The sequence below is a fragment of the Pangasianodon hypophthalmus genome, chromosome 9 (assembly GCF_027358585.1).
Source record: "Pangasianodon hypophthalmus isolate fPanHyp1 chromosome 9, fPanHyp1.pri, whole genome shotgun sequence".
NCBI lineage: Eukaryota > Metazoa > Chordata > Actinopteri > Siluriformes > Pangasiidae > Pangasianodon > Pangasianodon hypophthalmus.
The window spans coordinates 15,972,813-15,991,002 of NC_069718.1; the positions used below are offsets into that span (position 1 = coordinate 15,972,813).

An 18,190-nucleotide genomic window follows, 5' to 3' on the forward strand; every position below is an offset into this window, starting at 1 on the left:
TAAACGGCTTCGAATGGGGGCTGTAAATTAAAATTATATATATTTTTTCTCCTCACATAACATTTATTCTGCTGTTCTTGCGTCTCTTACAGACATTCAGACAAGCTAAACCGAAACGGTGTGTTTCAAAGGGTGCGCGCGCCCCCGCGGCTTCATCGAGTCCATTATCGCGCTCTTTGATGCGGCGGTTGGTCGTCGTTTGCTCTGCACCAATCCCAGCACGCCTTACTAAACCAAACTAGCCAATAGGCGCTCGTTTTATTTCACAGTGCCAGCTAGAGGCGCGCACGGGCCATCGGGATACAGCAAACCAGTAACAGAGGTAGTTATTTGTTCTTACTTATGTATAAACAAAGCAAAGCCTTGCAACATAACTGCATTTTTGTATTTGTTAAGACATGGGTGTTGGGCGGCGCTAAGAAGCCGTGTTTGGAAGTAAAGAGTAACATTAAGTGTTTTGCCGCGTAAATCTGTGAGTCTATTCAAACGCGGTGAAGCGCTCGAGCCGGTGTGACGTTTGTCAACAACGGCGCAAGTTCATTAACTCTTCAAGAGGGGGATTCTGTGGCTCACTATTGCGCTTTACTTACTTTAAACTGAACTGGCTTTTTATTAGATACACTGTGTCTACTTTGGTCTGGAAACAAGCCGGTAAAGCATGGCGGAATTCCTTGAAGACCCGTCCGTTCTCACAAAGGACAAGCTTAAGAGCGAACTGCTTGCGAACGAGGTTCCTCTTCCCAGCGGCGAGCACAGGAAAGATGTTTATGTCCAACTTTACCTCAAACACCTGACCGTCCTGAACAAGAAACACTCTCCAGCCGATACTTTCTCCAGTGACGACGAAATAACACCAGTCATCTCTAACAGAAGTCGATCAGGAAAAGTAAGTGTGATTAAAAAAAAAACAAAGCCCTTCTAAGACCCTGTGTTCAGTTCATTAAGTGAGTTAATCGGTTTGTGATCAATCTGCAGAAAGCTACAAAAAAGACGGATAAGAATCGAAAAGAGGAGGTGGATGTTGCCAGTCTGACCGACAGCGACTTGAAGGATCAGCTGCTGAAGTATGGCATCAATCCTGGTCCTATAGTCGGTAGGTTTTCTGCCCTACAGTGACAAAAACTGTGCTAAAAATTTAAGTGTGACAGTATTTCCCAAGCTATTACAAAATAATTCACAATAAAAACAGACAATGCCTCAATAGACATATTGTTTCTTGACTTGAAACTGTCAGCATGTGTTTTCTTTATTTAACCTATTTATTTAAGGTCTGAAAGCTTCAAACTGGCTAAAATCTTCACACAGTTTACAGTAAGTGAAGGCAGTGAGGTCAGGAAAATGGCTTAAAAAATACCAAAGTGTATGTATATATATATATATATATATATATATATATATATATATATATATATATATATATAAATCAAAGTGTACAGGAATGCCGACACTGAGAGCCACAATACAGAAATGAAATAAACTTACAGTACGCAAAGACCCTGCTAGAGACTGGAATCAAAATAACTAAGCAAAACTGCCAGAAAGAGAATAAAACTGATGTATTTACATCACATTCAGACTAATCTTTTTCGATTGTTGAACATGCACACTTTGATCCTTGTGATGCTTAGTAATAAAGGAACTGGCATTAAATGTCTTGTCTTCAAAAATGGTTTCATCAGTTTGAAGTAAGTGTATACAGATTTATGCACTCACCTGTATGTTACTTTATTCATTAGGTTACTCCAATAGATTAATTACGTAATCTTTTTTTTTAAATTTGCTAAATGGCAAAGCATGAGTGGTTGTGTGATCTTTTTTTTTTTTTTTTTATGTGCAACAGCCTCAACTCGTAAGCTTTATGAGAAGAGACTACAGAAGCTGTTGGATCAACCTTCTTCAGAGATCACACCACCTGAACCTGAGACTGCAGTTCCAGAGACCGTACCTGTGAAGGCTGACGGCAGTCAGAACGGCAACACACACACGGTGGAGGATCAGTACAGCGACAAGGAAGAAGGTAGTAATATTCTTGGCTATTGTATGTTTTTTTGTTTTTTTTTTAAACTAATCACTGGGGCTATAACAAGTGAAGTTCCTCCTAAATTCACGTTCGTAATAATTCTAGTTGTAGAAAACTGCTTCTTTAAAATTAACCCAAATGCACGGTGATTGTTTTTTAGGCTTCTCCTATAATGAAACAGGAAATGCAAGTTTTAAACATTCATTTACAGATGTAGAACAGATAAAACTGGAGTCTTCTCATACCATCATATAATAAATCCTAAACGAGTATGGAGAGACTCAAGAAGTCTGCTGAATTCAATAATCCAAACATTTCATAGCTTAGAACTGGGTAGTTGTTAACATTGTGTCTTTTCATGCATTTGTCATTTAGATTTCCTTGATTTCCATCCATTTATTTCTGCTCTTTTTGTTTGTAGATGTTGAACCAGTGCCAGAGCCAGTTCCTATAGCACCAAAACCCGTGAGAAGCCGAGGAAAAACACCCGTGACCACCAGGACAAGCAGCCGACACAGCAGTAAGGTAGAGTGTGGAGCGATATTAGTGGACAATTAAGTGCCATAGTACCAGTAGTACTGCGAAGCTGCTAGAAATTCATAAACCAGTAGAAATTTCTAATACCATTTCTAACATGGTAAGAACATTTCCCAAGAATGTTTGTTTAATTGTTTGAAAACTGCTAAGTAAGGTGTCTGTACAGAACCAAGTGCACATTACGCAGTTATGTAGGTAATTCTTAGTCAGGTGGTAACTCCCCAGTTCTTGGGCAGGAGTTTATCATTATACAAAACATGGCTTGTTATTGTTATAGAAAGTGACTGACTGTGCTCAAAACTGCATGTTTTGCAGTATTTATTAACATAACATTGCCAGAATGAACATAACATTTTGGCTCTTCAAAATCTAATAATTTGTAAATGAATTTGACTGCAAGAAGTAGTCCACAATACAATGTTTTTTCCCTTTAATTGCTTGTACTTTGTATTTTAGATATAAAGCAACCTTTTTTAACCTCTCTGATGATTCTTTGTGATTTGGTAATATTGTTCCATAAGACCACAGGGCCAATGACTGACTCATTTGACTATACAATATGTGACTTTTTAGCAGGTAGAGGAGACAACAGCAGCTCACGAGCGGTCATTTTCTGTGGACAGAGGTGATATTTTAAAAGAAATATTCCCTAATGAACCTCCTACACCCACAGGCATTAGGTGAGTATAAGTCTTAAGATTACCTCAGGCTGACCACATCCCTATTTACATTTTCGTTTAAATTAGTGGTCTTATCCAATGTAAATAAAATTGTTAGCACAATACACACATGTACAGGTTTAAAGTGAAGTGTATGCAAAATAATCCAAATCAACCAACTATGGTCATGAATTTAAACATACTTGATTGATGCAATAAATTGAATATCATAATCTTGTGCAAAGTAATTGAGTCAATATAACCATGGTTATGGATTTTTTTAGTATTATGTATTATGGCTATAGGTATAGATTTGTATAAGTAATACCTCACCCTCACACTGTCTGTTTCTTGTGTACAGTGCTACCTGTCGGCGGCCTATCCATGGGGCAGCTGGGCGTCCAGCGAGGCCGCTTGACCTCTGGCCAGAGGAATCTCTCCTACACCAGCGTGTGTTCACAACCACCAAGTCATCATTCACACACAGTCACAGCACTCCATCACATGCTCTGTCATTCTCTCCACCGTCTGAGCTGCGTCCACGCCGTCGCTCCTTCTCCATCTGGCTCAAACTGCTGGTGTTCCTCATGCTGGCTGCCTCACTTTACTATGTCTTTCAGAATGTGAGCAGTGAGCAGATCGACTCCTGCATGCTCTTCTTACAGGACAGGGTGGTCACGCCCCTCCTAACTGCGATTGGTGTTATTAGCCAGGAAGAGAATTCTGGGAGCGAGTGAATGCATCTTCTCCCAGTGTGTGCATGAGCTGTCTCTATTCTCAGACTTGAGCCCATCTGATCCCCATCTGATAGATTGGAGGATCAACATATTGGCAGGGTTTGTGTTTAATTATTGCAGTCCAACTTCTCAGTCATGTCCAGTTTTTAATTAGTCTTTAAACTGTGTGAACTGTGTTTTCATCTTGCCTTTTGCTTTTACTGTTTTGTAGCAGGTTACCAGGTCAGGAGGAAATAGTGATTTTTATAGCCTTGTATCATGATGAAACAATTTCCACTATGTTGCCTGTAGTGCTTCTAGACATACTCCATTAAAAAACAGATTTGTTTTAGATATCATCTAAAGGGCATTAGTATATGTTAATCACAGGCATTGATGCTCATCACAATGTGAGTTTAAAATGTCGGGGCATGCTAAAACGTACTATTTTGTGTGCAGTGGATTTTTAGAAAAGATTACTGTATGTACATACATTTTTTTCTGTGCTGGTTAATTTTAATCTGTTATCAGGATAGCAAAGATATATTCTTTTGTAATTATATCTTTATGTTTCTGTCTATGTGTGTAGTAGCATGGAAATGTGCACAAACTACTAGTCTACTTGGTCAGTTATGAAGTTTGCTTTTAGGGCCACTCGTGCTGGTTCGGCATCAGCCCCTCGTCCACATCTCTACACTATCTGCTCTCCTCTCAGGCTATAGACATGATTTTTATTCATTTATGTATGACTGGTTTTGTGTTAGGTGTCGACTCATTAGGTATGTTATCTATATGTGTTGTGAAAGTATACTTGTCAAATGCTGTAAGTCGTCATAACACAAAGTTTAACCACCCTGCCTGTTTTTCCCTTTTGGGCAAACGCTGGTTTTCATCTAGGTGAAATATTTTCTCTGCTGCAGCTGAAAAAAAAAAATCAGAAGATCACGTGTGCGTCTGTTTGACAAGCATGAAGTAGTGTAGAACCTTTTAGTTCAAATACATACATTTACAGTAAACACAGTAAATACAGTTTTTGTCTTTTACTACTTGGATTTGAAAATGTCTGCTTTTTAACTGCAATATTTTTCTAATGTTTTTTCTTCTAAAAATATCTTTTTAAAGACAAGTAAACACAGTTCACTGGAATGATATGTGCTAGTGAGTTGCAGCAAACATTTAAGTTTAAACCTACTGTCTGAAAGACAGAAAGTGTTTTTAAAAATGGACATAAATTTTGCACTTTGTCACAGGGCAGCTAATAGGATCAAATGGTTAACTGGAACGTTTCATTCTGGATGAACTGGGTGTCTATCATTGGTTAAATAAAACAATTGTGTGAAATAAAAAAAAATATGAAAGACAGCTGAATTCTGTTATTTTATGTTTTTTGTTATTGCATTTAGGTTAAATTAAATTTTTCTGTTGGTATGGTAACATTGTAAGGTCTGTGTTATTCACATGTGAACCTATGATTAGTCCTCTACCATATATTCAGTAGTGTGTACAGTTGTGCATGTCTTGGTGAAGCATGTCAGAAATGTGAGCCTACACTGTCATTCAGTTTAGTTTGACCTTCATGGGCAGTAAAGTGCACAGCAGCAGGCTGTCTAATCTTATATACGTGTAAGATCTCTATCGTGAACCGTGATTTTGGACCACTTTGAGGTTGTGTGTGTGTGTGTGTGTATATATATATATATATATATATATATATTATATATATATATATATATATATATATATATATATATATATAAAAAAAATCTGGCGAGGCTCCGCCCGTTGTCCAGTCTGATTGGTCAGGACGGTGGGTGACGTGAGCAGTTCCGCTGCTCTGCGGCGGGTTAGAAGGCGCCGGTGCGCTGTGTGAGTTCTCTACGAGCGGCCGGTAGAGGAGGACGTAGGCGCCATTTTGCGACGTGTTTAGATGTAAGGACTTTTTAACATAATGCCGGCTTTCTGTTGTTGCTTGTGAGACTATATACTTTTTCATAGATTATCTATACTGTTACATTTTGTGGCCATTAAGCTTGTGGTTAATATTAAGTTTTTACTTCAGGAGGCCCTGTATTCTCTAATGACCTGACTAACGGGCTAATGCCGAAGCGCCGCTAAGCTAATTTGACACTATTTGTCATTGAAAAGTGGGATGTGGCAAATAAGCCACCTAGTTGGGTAGCTGTCTGTTTATATAGTTTATTCTGTTGTGTGTGTTGTTTTATTATGTTTTTGTTCCTGCTTGGCCAATGCTTTGATTTGTACTTGTACTTTTAGCTACCAACAAAATGTATCCCAGCACGCTGCTACATCTGGCCCGGGCAAATCCCTTCAGCGCCCCGCTGTTCACGCTGCAGAAAACGGAGGAGCCCTCACGGCCTGCCGCTAATGGACAGACCCGCAGACTGGCAGCAGCTTCAGTGGCTGGTGGGTTGCCAGGAATGGCGAGGTTTAGATTTCTGCAACTACAATGCAGTGATTTTTTTTTTCTTTGCTAAGTGCTGCTGCTAATCCATAGCTTGTAGCATAGCCACTGCTGGCCATTCATTGTCAGCTTTATCTAGTTAGTTATTGTAGCTAATTAAGTATGATGATTAATTCCTCATCAGCCCTGTTCTTTTACTATTTCTGTTTTTAATCGTTGAATTATTGTTTCAGTGGACGTCCATGGCACTGGAGGTCGCATTTAAAAGGTCAGCATGTTAGGAAGCTAACGTTCGCTTGCTAAATCGACATAAGCTAGCGTAGCTTTAGCAAGCTAGTTAGCCAGAGTAGATAAGTTGAGCAATACCTTATTTTCCCATTTGTTTCCCCTGACTAGTTGGTGTGTGCTGCGTTCACGTTTCGTGGGGTTTTAATGCTTCTTGACTGCCTGTTTTTTGCCGATAAGATCCCAGGCCTGGTTGGAATTTCCATGGAGGGCAGTGAAGGACAAAGTTGGGTCAACCTGGGGTAGTGAAAATCTGGGGGAAAGTTCATTATGATCTTCTACTCGCTTAACAGTAACATTCCATCTGACGTGCAGTCAATAAATATGAAATATGAAGTGTGCTATAGTACATCGCGTTCTCTTTAACGTGTCCTAGGCACATGACCGCTGCGTATGTGAGACGTATTAACAACGCGCAACGCCATTGGCTCGTCTCGCAGCTGTGGGGTCCTATTTAATATTATTTATACTGTAGTTATCTGATCTTCTGGAAATCTTATCACTCTTCTTTTCATCACAGCACTTTACACTGTACGTCCCATTAGTTCTTGAAGAAAAATGACAGAAATGTAAACATTTAATATCCAAAAGAGGATCTGAAAGTTTTCTGATATAATGTAGTCTAAGGTCTTTAAAATCAGAAGGAAAAGTGAACATAATGACTGGAAGTGTTTAAAATCAGTGTAAAAACAGCTGAAGGGGTCAGGAATTTTAAAGGGCAAAGAGTTTGCTCTGATGTTATGTAATGCCCTTCCTGTGACCTGTCCATCTGTGGGGTCACCTAAAACACTTGGGTTATGCATTTGATCAGTTTAGTTTACCTAAAATCATCTTGATGAAAGAGTTTAATTTTAGCAAAGGTGGAAATATTAGCTGATGACCTTAATCACTAAAAATCCACCTTCACTATTCCACTAATTTCCATCAAGACATTGTGTGAAGTGTCCAATGATTGTAATGCGGTGTTTCTCTTCAGAGGGAGACAGCTGTGAGTTCGGCTCACAGAAGTATTTCATCCTGTGTGGCTTCGGTGGGATTCTGAGTTGTGGCACCACACACACAGCGGTGGTGCCGCTCGACTTGGTTAAATGCAGGATGCAGGTCCGTTTGTGTATGACTGCTGGAGTCATGTGGAGTGTGTGACCCCGGCACTTACCCAGCATGTTACATATTGTGTTGTGATGCATGAGCATGTGTGTGTTGTGTTCCTCATATAACAGACTCGGGTGATAGCTGTGAGTTTGGTTCATCAAAATACTACGCACTCTGCGGCTTTGGGGGCATCTTGAGTTGCGGTATCACACACACAGCTGTAGTGCCCCTTGACTTGGTCAAATGTCGGCTTCAGGTCTGTATCACTTTCAGCAACAAAAATTTAGCTAGTTGAAGATGATCACTATCCATTTTAAGCAGGCATGAACAAGAACTTTATTTGTATAAGCATATTGTTTTATTTGCATAAAATGGAATGTTCAGAACAATTCAGTCTGACCCTTTTGGGATGCTTTGTGCATTTGGTACTCTTCATGCCTTCTTAAAATGTGATCGTTCTGCTGATGATGTGAAGGAACTAATAATTTAATTAAAAAAGAAAAACTAACAAATGTTTTCTATTGTCATTTTGAAATGCATGTAAATCCCATTTTCAACATGAGAACATGGTATGCACTCATCATAACCAACCAGTTCACAGAATGAAAGTGACCTTTCATGTTTCTATATGTGCACAATAAGCTGCTACACTAATTGAATGTCTCATTTTAGGTGGACCCTGCTAAATACAAGAGCATCTTTAATGGATTCTCAGTCACAATCAGGGAAGACGGTATGCGGGGGCTCGCTAAGGGGTGGGCGCCCACCTTCATCGGATACTCCATGCAGGGTCTCTGCAAGTTTGGCTTCTATGAGGTGTTCAAGATCCTGTATGGTGACCTGCTTGGAGAGGTGGGTTCCTTTGATTGGACAACCTAGGCTCAATATAAAACTATTCAGCTAGATGGCAGATGTAGATCACTAATGGGAAAACATGCGTGTATAAAGTTTCAGTGTATTGTCAGAAATCAGTGGCCCCTTGATACATGATTCTGTCTGTATATTTCTTTAAATTATCTAATTGGTCATTTATACATAAAGGATTAATGGAAACCAGTGTCCAGTTGACATGCTTGCAGTATAGGCAGGCTTATAAACTGGCTTTTTTTTTCCTCTAGGAAATAACAAGTTAACTGTTAATTTTCACTGTATATTTGTCGTCTGGGTGGTTCTTTATAAATTACCTCAGTGCTAATGACAGCTCATGTTAGCCTGATTGCCTCAAAGTAGAAATTTGTCTACAATCAGTTTGCCTACCATGAAATTGTGTATAAATGTTCTCTTAGCAGGCCACAGTTTAATATTTCTTGTTCTGGTTCATCAGGAAAATGCCTACTTGTGGAGAACCTCTCTGTACCTCGCAGCTTCTGCAAGCGCAGAGTTCTTTGCTGATATAGCTCTGGCCCCTATGGAGGCGTGTAAAGTGCGCATCCAGACCCAGCCTGGCTATGCCAACACCCTGAGGGAGTGCGCCCCTAAGATGTACGCTGAGGAGGGTCTCTGGGCGTGAGTATCTCTTTCTTTATTTCCGAAGGCTTTTGAGTTGTTCATTAGATTAACATGCAAAAAGTGTTGGGTAAGATTTTATAGACAAAATTGCTGCACACGTTCCTTAGATCCACCTCTGGGGAATCCTTCAGCTCTGGTGCTGCTGCTCTCTTGAGTGTTGCAGCTCCAGGGTGGAGGCTCCCAGCAGCTTTTCCGGCTGTACAGTTGGAGGTGCTTGAGTCATTGGCGTGTGAGAGGAGTCTACCTGCTCCTTCAGCCCAGTTGCTGCCCTGGCTCCCATAGTGGCCTTCACCAGGGTAGACAAGCTGGAGGGCGGACAAGCAGTCTCGTTCAGATAAAGATGACTATCTTATTAAGGCAGATTGACGTATTTATGATGTGTGCCATCAGTTTGTTTGATGACTTTAACTTGTAGCTGTCAAACACCGATTTTGGCTGGACAAAGTCATTTTTATTGTATCGCCCTCTGCTGCCTCAGTGGGGGGTTTTGGGCTAAAGCTATAAGCAGGCAGTTTTCTAAGGCTGCAATTTAAAAAAAAAATAAATAAATAAATAACGTTCACATGCCTGGCAGCTGTGGAGTAAATTTCTATATGAATATTCCTTTGGCAGGTTCTACAAGGGTGTGGTTCCCCTGTGGATGAGGCAGATCCCCTACACCATGATGAAGTTTGCCTGCTTCGAGCGCACAGTTGAGATGCTCTACAAGTATGTGGTGCCCAAACCCCGCAGTGAGTGCAGCAAGCCCGAGCAGCTGGTGGTCACCTTTGTGGCTGGTTACATTGGTAAGCTTGGCTGATCACAGCCGTGTTACATTGCTACACGGACTAGGCTCACAGCATTGCTTGTTTTCCAATCAGGTTAAATAAACAATAACTTTATAAATGAGCTTAAATCTTCCTGCGTGCTAAAACTGCTATTTTGCATTATTAAAGGGCAGGTATAAAGATGCATTTGAATGTTGACCGCTGTGGTTTTATTCTTCCTGTGTAGCTGGTGTTTTCTGTGCCATTGTGTCCCACCCTGCCGACTCTGTGGTATCTGTGCTGAACAAGGAGAAGGGAAGCACAGCAGCTGAAGTGCTGAAGAGGCTTGGGCCCATGGGTGAGTGCTTTGTGCCCTGTGTGTTAACATTTACACTTACAAATTTGGTATTAAGCAAATGTATACCATCAGGATGTCTGCCTGGGATTAAATTTTCTCACAAATTTTTTTTTTTCTCTGAAATTATGCAATTAATATATATATATATTTTTTAAATACTTAAATGCCCTACCTTTGGTATGATGTAGTATGGGGGTATGATGTAGTATGGGGGGGTGTTTTACCTGGACCACACGCTCCTTAGATCCACCTCTGGGGAGTCTTCCAGCTCTGAGTGTCACAGCTCCAGGGTGGAGGCTCCCAGCAGCTTTTCCGGCTGTACAGTTGGAGGTGCTTGAGTCATTGGCGTGTGAGAGCAGTCTACCTGCTCCTTCAGCCCAGTTGCTGCCCTGGCTCCCATAGTGGCCTTCACCAGGGTAGACAAGCTGGAGGGCGGACAAGCACTTTTAGTATGAACATGGAATGAGTAGGGTTTAGTAGTGCTTTTTTTTTTTTTTTTTTTTTTTTTTTTTCTTTTCTTTTCTTTTCTTTTCTTTTCTTCCTTCTCTCTCTGACTTGGCTCCTTTTTTTTTTATTTTCTTTTCTTTTCCCAGGTGTGTGGAAGGGTCTAGTGGCCCGTATCATTATGATCGGTACCCTGACAGCCCTGCAGTGGTTCATCTATGACTCTGTGAAGGTGTACTTCCGCCTGCCCCGCCCTCCTCCACCCGAGATGCCAGAGTCTCTGAAGAAGAAGCTGGGTCTCACAGAGTAGAGAACTGCTCATTCCCCTGTCAATCACGTTCCCTCCTGTTTTCTATATTTAAACTCCCACTGCTACACTCTTCCTCCCAGGCTGCTGCTCGTCTCAGTCATCTGGACACTGAGAGGAATTTCCTCCATGTATAGAGGTTTCATTTAGATTATGACATGAGTGAATTCCATCTGGTTTTAAACTGTTTGTCAATAGTATGATTAAAAAAGATGATCTGGAAATTCCAGGTGTGAAGCTGTCTTTCTCTTTCTGTTCAAGTGTCATTTTGCACATACTCTCCTCAACTACAAGAATAACTGATATACAGGATATGTCCCAAAAGTATTCCATGTTCACACACTGGTTATTTGGATATTCAAGTAAAACGTATGCAATAAAGAATGTCCATAATTAATTTTACATTGTTTTGAACTCCTTGAGTTGTTTTTACACCTTGGCATTGTGGGTATTTTTAAGTGACTAGCCGATAAAGCTTCCAGTGTTTTTAGTGAACAGTCTTACTGAGAACCAGAAACTAAGATTTTGCACTTTGCTTGTTGTAAATTTGATTTAGGAATTCCCTTTAGTTAAAAAAAAAATGCAGCTGTTTGAGCCCTTGAGTCAGGGCTTAATTGTGGCCCTGCTGCAAATCCAATTTAAATGCAACTCAAGAAGTTGGTTTTATATTCATGAATGTGTACGGGGTGTCTGGGTGGGCAGCCATGACATGCAAATCATATTCAAAACCTGACCTGGTTGGCTTTGGACCACAAAACCAGTGTCCTCTTTAAAGTGAGGGGTTCCCATGGGATATAAAACTGATCTACATGAGCAACATGAATAGATGACAACACGAAATAGGCTTTAGCATGTTACCTTCAGTTGTTGTGTTTCCACACCTATAAATCAATTTCACTGAAGACTTCTGACACTACAGCAATTCCTATTTTCCTAAAAAGAGCTAGGCTAGCTAATGTGTATAATGTTCAGTGGTAAGTGTTCTGAGTAAGTTATAAACTTTCTCTACACCAGGATTTCTCAAATGTTTTACAGTTAAGGACCTTTTAAATTTATGGAACCCCTCAGTACAGATTTATTTTATAAATGATTTAAAAAAATTAGGTACATTATTTAAATGTGTAATATATTTTTATATTTGATGTTTTGAGGGTTTTTTTTTTTTTTTTTTTTTTTTTTTGCCAAACAAACTAAACATAATCCCCATTTTTTATTAACATTATTATTAGGTTCCCTTTACATTCCTTCTAGTCATAATAACTTTAATAATGGTGGGTTCTGGCTGATTTGAAAATTGCAAATCTCTTGGAGTCATGGAGAGTCTCCAGAGTCTTGGAGTCACTCTGAGAGTCATTGCTGTAGACTATAATTTACATTACGGGTTATAAATTGGAATGAATTTAACCCTCATTCTGTTCAGGGTGCTGAAGACCTCACAACTTCAGCAACTTGTCCTCATTTTTTGAGAAAATTTTCTAATTTAATGACTTGTCCTAAATTCATGAGGACATGATTATATGCAATTAAATTTCAAATAATGTTAAGTGAATTTCTTTGTCAGTTCGCAAAAGCCAGTTGAAGGCTAAGTTGGTTTAATTTGAGTAATATTTGGTTCAGCATACCAAGTTCAACATTCTATCAGTTGGTTTTTTCTTGAGTCTGAGTGGTTTCCTCAGTTATTCAGAGCAGATCTCACTGGAATAAAGTGTCATAGGATTACAATAACACCATTAGCTGCAGACGAGGCTCAGTCTTTTACTACACACAGTCCTCATAGGAGGAGGCGTGGAGTCACTGAGACTCGGCCCTCCTCTTCTCTCCTCTCCTCTCCTCTCCTCTCGCGCTGTCTCTGCTGCAGCTTTGAGGAAGTGTTGCACAGCGACGCCACTGCCGAAACACTGCAGTCACCTGCTCTCCTCTCAGCTGCCCTGCCATGTTGACTTCATGGTGGTATTTGTACCTGGGAGCTCAAAGCATCTACAGGCAAGGCAAGTGTTTTGTGTTTGTGTCAAGCTGCAATGCAGATAAATGTTTTAGTGTGCAGATTTTATGTACTGAGAGATGAGTGGGTTTGTGTGTCTGTCTTCCATAGTGTGGGTGTGTCATAGATGTGACCTTGATGTAAGGAGACTTGGAACAGATATCAAATGAGTTTTTCAGAGGATGAATAAGAACTCACTGATAAAAAACAATGTAAATACTATACAGATGTACTGTATATGACTCCCAGAATAGCTGGTGATATTAGTTAAAAATATTTTTAGTTGATAAACCTTTACCCCCATTTGTGTGTTAGTGTAAATTGTATAATAATGTTGAAACCTGATGATAAGATTTCCCTTAAGCAGAATGTGCACATCTACTATTCCCTGTTATTTTTGCGTTAAACAGCACATATGTTTCGATGATTGCTGTTAACCATATATCAAATAACACATCACCTCCCAGACTCCTGCATGTTTGCGTACATTAGCACTGATGTGTGTGTGATTTCCTTTTTACAGTGCTAAACATGGCATCGGTGCTGCAGAAGCTCATCACCCCCCTCGTCAGTGGACCAGGTCAGCCTCCCAGGAACAAGGTGACTGTTGTGGGAGTGGGTCAGGTGGGCATGGCATGTGCCGTCAGCATCCTGCTGCAGGTAAGACTTGTGGACCTCTGCACTCTTGTGTAGTTCTCTCAATACAGCTGCCATTCCTCTGTGAGTTACACTGGTTACAGTTTTACATGAACTCATTTAGCACAGTGGTTCTCAGAATGGGTTCTGGGGACCCTCAGGGTTCTGTGATGCATAACCTGGAGGTAAGTGAGTTTAATTTTGTTACAGTGGTCAAAATCACAACCAAAATTATTACATTTGTTATCAAGTTCTTATAGTTATTAGCTGGTTTTAGACAATTATTGTACACTATTAGACTACACTAGTAGACAATCATTGAATAATAAGCCTAATATTTGAACAGTTTTATTATATGCAGAGGTGGTTCACGGTATGTATTTTACAGTTGTTAAAGGGGTCCCTTTAACAAGAGAACCCCTGATTTAGCAGCCACCCTTTTCCAGAGTGACTCACAGAAAGTATAAACAGCTGAAGGTGAAATGACACAAAGGAACTGGAGAATCTGTAATGACTCATAACTAAGGACCAGAGACTATTGGCGGCTTATACAAGCGCTGGAGTGATTCAGTCAGAAACAAAGTTAGTGCATAAAGAAAAGAAAAACAGAGTAAAGAATAAAACCTACAATACAAAAAGAGTAAGTGCAGAAATACACGTTTTACTTGTACTGCTGGATTACAGGCCTAAGAAGGACAAAACTTGAAACTTAATAGTTCTCTTTGTTTAATCAGTAAATATTTGATGGTCAATATTTAAGCTTTTCCAGTAGATTAAGTGAACGGCATTTCACTGATTATTATCACCTTAGGAACATGCTACTACAATTCTGCCCACAGCAGAGAAGGAAAAACATGGAAATCAGACAGCAGGTAGTGGTGCCACCTTACAGTTTCAGAGTCCTTGGTTTGATCCTGAGCTTGGATTACTGTCTATGCAGAGTTTTACATGTTCTCCCCATGTCCATGTGGTCTTCCTCTGGGTTCTGTGATTTCCTCTCCCCTCCCAAAAACATGCAAGTGGATTGGCTACTCTAAATTGCCCCTAGGTGTGAATGAGTGTGGTGGACTGGGTGTAGTAGGACCAGACTGTATTCCTGCCTCACACTCAATCTTCCCAGGATAGATTCAGGATACTGAAGATGAATAAATGAGATCAGACTGCTCTGCCTTCTATTGCTGTGTAGGAGTTGGCTGATGAGCTCGCCCTTGTGGATGTGATGGAAGACAAGCTAAAAGGAGAGATGTTGGACCTGCAGCATGGAAGTCTCTTTTTCAAAACTCCTAAAATTGTCTCAGGAAAAGGTAAGTGTTACTAGGTAGCAGAATTACTACATGGCTATAGTTGAGACCAGCTCTGCTGTTACAGGGGCACACTTGGGGAAATCCAGGTCAGGAGGGAGTCCAGGGGGATCCATCGACATGTGGCCTATTTGATAAAAATATTTAGTTTTTTTCCATGTCTGGAGTGACTTGAATTCAGGTAGAATGATGTGGCCATGTTATGTCTTATATAATGCAGGTATTTGACTCACTTGCTCATGTTTCCACAGATTACTCAGTGACAGCAAACTCACGCATCGTGGTGGTGACAGCAGGTGTACGCCAACAGGAGGGCGAAAGCAGGCTTAACCTTGTCCAAAGGAATGTCAATGTCTTCAAGCACATAATCCCACAAATAATCAAATACAGCCCCAACTGCATCCTCATTGTGGTGTCTAACCCAGGTACCCATACATGTTCTTGTTCGAATGAAGAATCAATATAAATTTTTAAATGCAAAAATTTTACCTTTGTAATCCTGAGTCGGGTGTGTATGCAGTGGATATTTTGACCTATGTGACCTGGAAGCTGAGCGGCCTACCAAAACACCGCGTCATCGGCAGTGGCACTAATTTAGATTCAGCACGTTTTCGGTACCTGATGGCGGAACGACTGGGAGTCCACCCTAGCAGCTTTAACGGCTGGATCCTGGGAGAACACGGTGACTCCAGTGGTAAGACAGCAGGCAGAATCTCTATGCCTTATGTAAAAATAGTCCTGTTTACAGTCGTTCCAGTACTCACAGATGCTTACAGATGCTCTTTCCTGTCAGCAAGTAGTATGTATGAGGTGGCACAAGTCTCTGTTTTCTCTGTATGCACTCATTCATAGTCTCACACTGATTTATTTTCTATTTGCTTCCTAGTTCCTGTTTGGAGTGGTGCAAATATAGCAGGTGTGAACCTCCAGAAACTGAACCCAGAGATCGGCAGTGACAGTGACAGGGAGAACTGGAAAGAGACTCACAAGATGGTAGTTGACAGGTATGCTAATCATCCAATTTAAAGTTTGTCATTTATGTGACCACCACAGAAGTTGTAACGATACCCTGTGTGTTTATGTTGATTACCTGCAGTGCCTATGAGGTGATCAGACTGAAAGGCTACACTAACTGGGCTATTGGACTGAGTGTAGCAGATCTGACAGAGAGCCTCATTAAAAACCTGAACAGAATTCATCCCATTTCTACTATGGTCAAGGTCAGTAGCTAATACGGGAGAAAAACATGCAGTGCATTGAAAAGGTATTGAGCCCCAGAACATTTTTCAAATGCATGATTGTCATAACCTGGGATTTTAATCAATTTGACTGGATGTTGGTGAATCAGAAACTTTTTCTCTTGGTATAGACAAAAAGGGAAGACAAAAATCCAAAACTGAAGTGTCAGAAATTCATAAATATTTATTCCCATTGCTCAGTATTTGGTTGTAGTCTTTTTCGATAACTCTCATATTTTTTGCAGCATGATGGAACGAGCTTTCTCTATTCCTCTCTACAACATTGTTTATGCTGTTATATTAGTTGGGGAGCAGCAGTGGAGAGCAATTCTGAGGTCACACCGGTCACTACACATGGGTTAGGGTCAGAATTCCGACTGGGCCGTCCACTCGAGGACATTTAGACCTTTTAGGCATCTGTTGCCCTGGTAGTGTTTTTGGGGTGTTGTCCTCCATGTACTTCCTCCCCAGTTTGAGCTTTTCTGTCAGAGAGGAACTTCCTATCACCATTGACCAGACTGCCAGTTTCTGCTGCTAAAAAACCATCTGTTGGTCTTCATATTGAATGTAGGGGGATAAAAATGAATAACTTGGTGTTACTGTTAGGAAACCACTAAATTAGCTAGCACTTTCATTCAAAACCTGTCCCTTTGAGTAATTTGTGCTAGGATTGGACTTTTAGTTTCCCCATCAAAAGTATTTTGGGAAATAAGAAGAGAGTTACGAAGAAGGGGTTTTACTCTGTGGAATCATTTAACTTGGCCATTTATACCAGCCAGCCCTATCTATAACAATGCTACAACTACTAAGCTTCACATTACAGGCAGTTGTGCAGTATTAGATTCACACCACAATTACCACTTGGTATTTAAGCCAGAAAGTTTCACTTTTGTTTCATTAGACCACAAAACTTTCTGCCACTTCTAAGTTGTTTTGCAAATTGCTTTCATGTGAGGACAAGAAAGAGCTTCTTCCTTCCCACTGTATTATAACTCTCTATCTTGGAAATTGTTTGTCGATGAACACCTCAGCCGCTGGCTCAGAAACTCAGTCAGAGCGACATTTTGTATAGCTGCAGCTGCTGTAATACAGTCAGTGCCACTCCTGCTCTGAGACTAGGTTTAGAACTAGGCACTATCACTGTAGCTTTTATCCTTTTATTTCCGTTTTCTTTATTACGGGTTGAAATGAGTTATAGTTTATTCAGTGCCTCTGAGGTGGTCTTGCATCATGTGCTTCTCTATGAGTAGATCTCTCGAAACGTAATATATTGCAAAGTCAAATTCAGCCTTAGAATTACAAAAGGAATGAATACCTTTTAAATCTCACAATTTTTCTTTTTAATTGTTAATAAATAATGGAAAGGCGTTCTTCTATTCATTTGAAGTTTTGTAGATTTAAACAAAATCCCATGTTCATTCTGAGGCAATGAAATATACAAAAAAAAAGTTTTAGAGGCGAAATACATTCCTGACAAAAGCAAAATGAACATTTCTGCTCTGATTTTGCCCCCCAGGGGATGTACGGGATCAGTGATCAGGTGTTCTTGAGCCTCCCGTGTGTGTTGAACAGCAGAGGAGTGAGCAGTGTGATCAACATGAACCTGACCCAGGACGAGGTGTCTCAGCTGAAGAAAAGCGCAGACACACTGTGGAACATTCAGAAAGACCTAAAAGATCTGTAAGAATCATGCTCATAAGAAAGTGCACTCGTTCAGCACACGTACAGCAGCTTTAGAATGATTGTCTTATCCCTTGCTTATAACACTAATAATATGATCAAACGCAGATGCAGGTCTAGATGCAGCTCTCATCTGCAATGTGCAATCAACATGTAAAATGAATGTACATTGAATATGCATATTCGTTCTTAATTGTTGTTAAAGTTTGGAAATAAAGATTCAAACAGCCAATATTTACAGACACTGAGAGGTTTATTA

General features: G+C 40.3%; 3 protein-coding genes and 2 non-coding genes across 7 annotated transcripts; all 5 read left to right on the plus strand.

Annotated features, from left to right (window-relative positions):
- The first annotated feature begins 196 nt into the window (after positions 1–196).
- Positions 197–5,300, plus strand: tmpob (thymopoietin b). 2 transcript variants are annotated; one of them, XM_026919975.3, is made up of 7 exons: positions 197–322; positions 617–886; positions 976–1,093; positions 1,841–2,017; positions 2,442–2,545; positions 3,131–3,237; positions 3,578–5,300. In XM_026919975.3, the coding sequence occupies exons 2-7, from the start codon at positions 659–661 to the stop codon at positions 3,951–3,953; spliced, it is 1,110 nt and encodes a 369-aa protein (XP_026775776.1). In that variant the 5' UTR covers positions 197–322; positions 617–658; the 3' UTR covers positions 3,954–5,300. The 2 variants fall into 2 exon arrangements, with proteins under 2 accessions (XP_026775776.1, XP_026775777.1); XM_026919976.3 differs by having other exon boundaries at positions 3,134–3,237.
- Positions 5,301–5,706: 406 nt separating this feature from the next.
- On the plus strand, positions 5,707–11,497 carry slc25a3b (solute carrier family 25 member 3b). Of its 2 annotated transcripts, none has more exons than XM_026919568.3 (8): positions 5,707–5,861; positions 6,207–6,356; positions 7,616–7,740; positions 8,404–8,583; positions 9,056–9,237; positions 9,853–10,025; positions 10,234–10,344; positions 10,938–11,497. In XM_026919568.3, exons 2-8 carry the CDS (start codon positions 6,218–6,220, stop codon positions 11,096–11,098), a joined length of 1,071 nt encoding a protein of 356 aa, XP_026775369.1. In that variant the 5' UTR covers positions 5,707–5,861; positions 6,207–6,217; the 3' UTR covers positions 11,099–11,497. The 2 variants fall into 2 exon arrangements, with proteins under 2 accessions (XP_026775369.1, XP_026775368.1); XM_026919567.3 differs by lacking the exon at positions 7,616–7,740 and adding an exon at positions 7,860–7,987.
- Positions 9,334–9,561, plus strand: LOC113530229 (small nucleolar RNA SNORA53). Its single transcript, XR_003403125.1, has one exon. It is a non-coding gene; the product is annotated as a small nucleolar RNA SNORA53 (small nucleolar RNA).
- LOC113530230 (small nucleolar RNA SNORA53) lies at positions 10,575–10,785 on the plus strand. The gene has a single exon (XR_003403126.3). It is a non-coding gene; the product is annotated as a small nucleolar RNA SNORA53 (small nucleolar RNA).
- Positions 11,498–12,627: 1,130 nt separating the features above from the next.
- ldhbb (lactate dehydrogenase Bb) lies at positions 12,628–18,164 on the plus strand. Its single transcript, XM_026919674.3, has 8 exons — positions 12,628–13,083; positions 13,600–13,736; positions 14,899–15,016; positions 15,265–15,438; positions 15,534–15,707; positions 15,900–16,017; positions 16,110–16,233; positions 17,768–18,164. The coding sequence occupies exons 1-8, from the start codon at positions 13,029–13,031 to the stop codon at positions 17,933–17,935; spliced, it is 1,068 nt and encodes a 355-aa protein (XP_026775475.1). The 5' UTR covers positions 12,628–13,028; the 3' UTR covers positions 17,936–18,164.
- Positions 18,165–18,190: the final 26 nt, after the last annotated feature.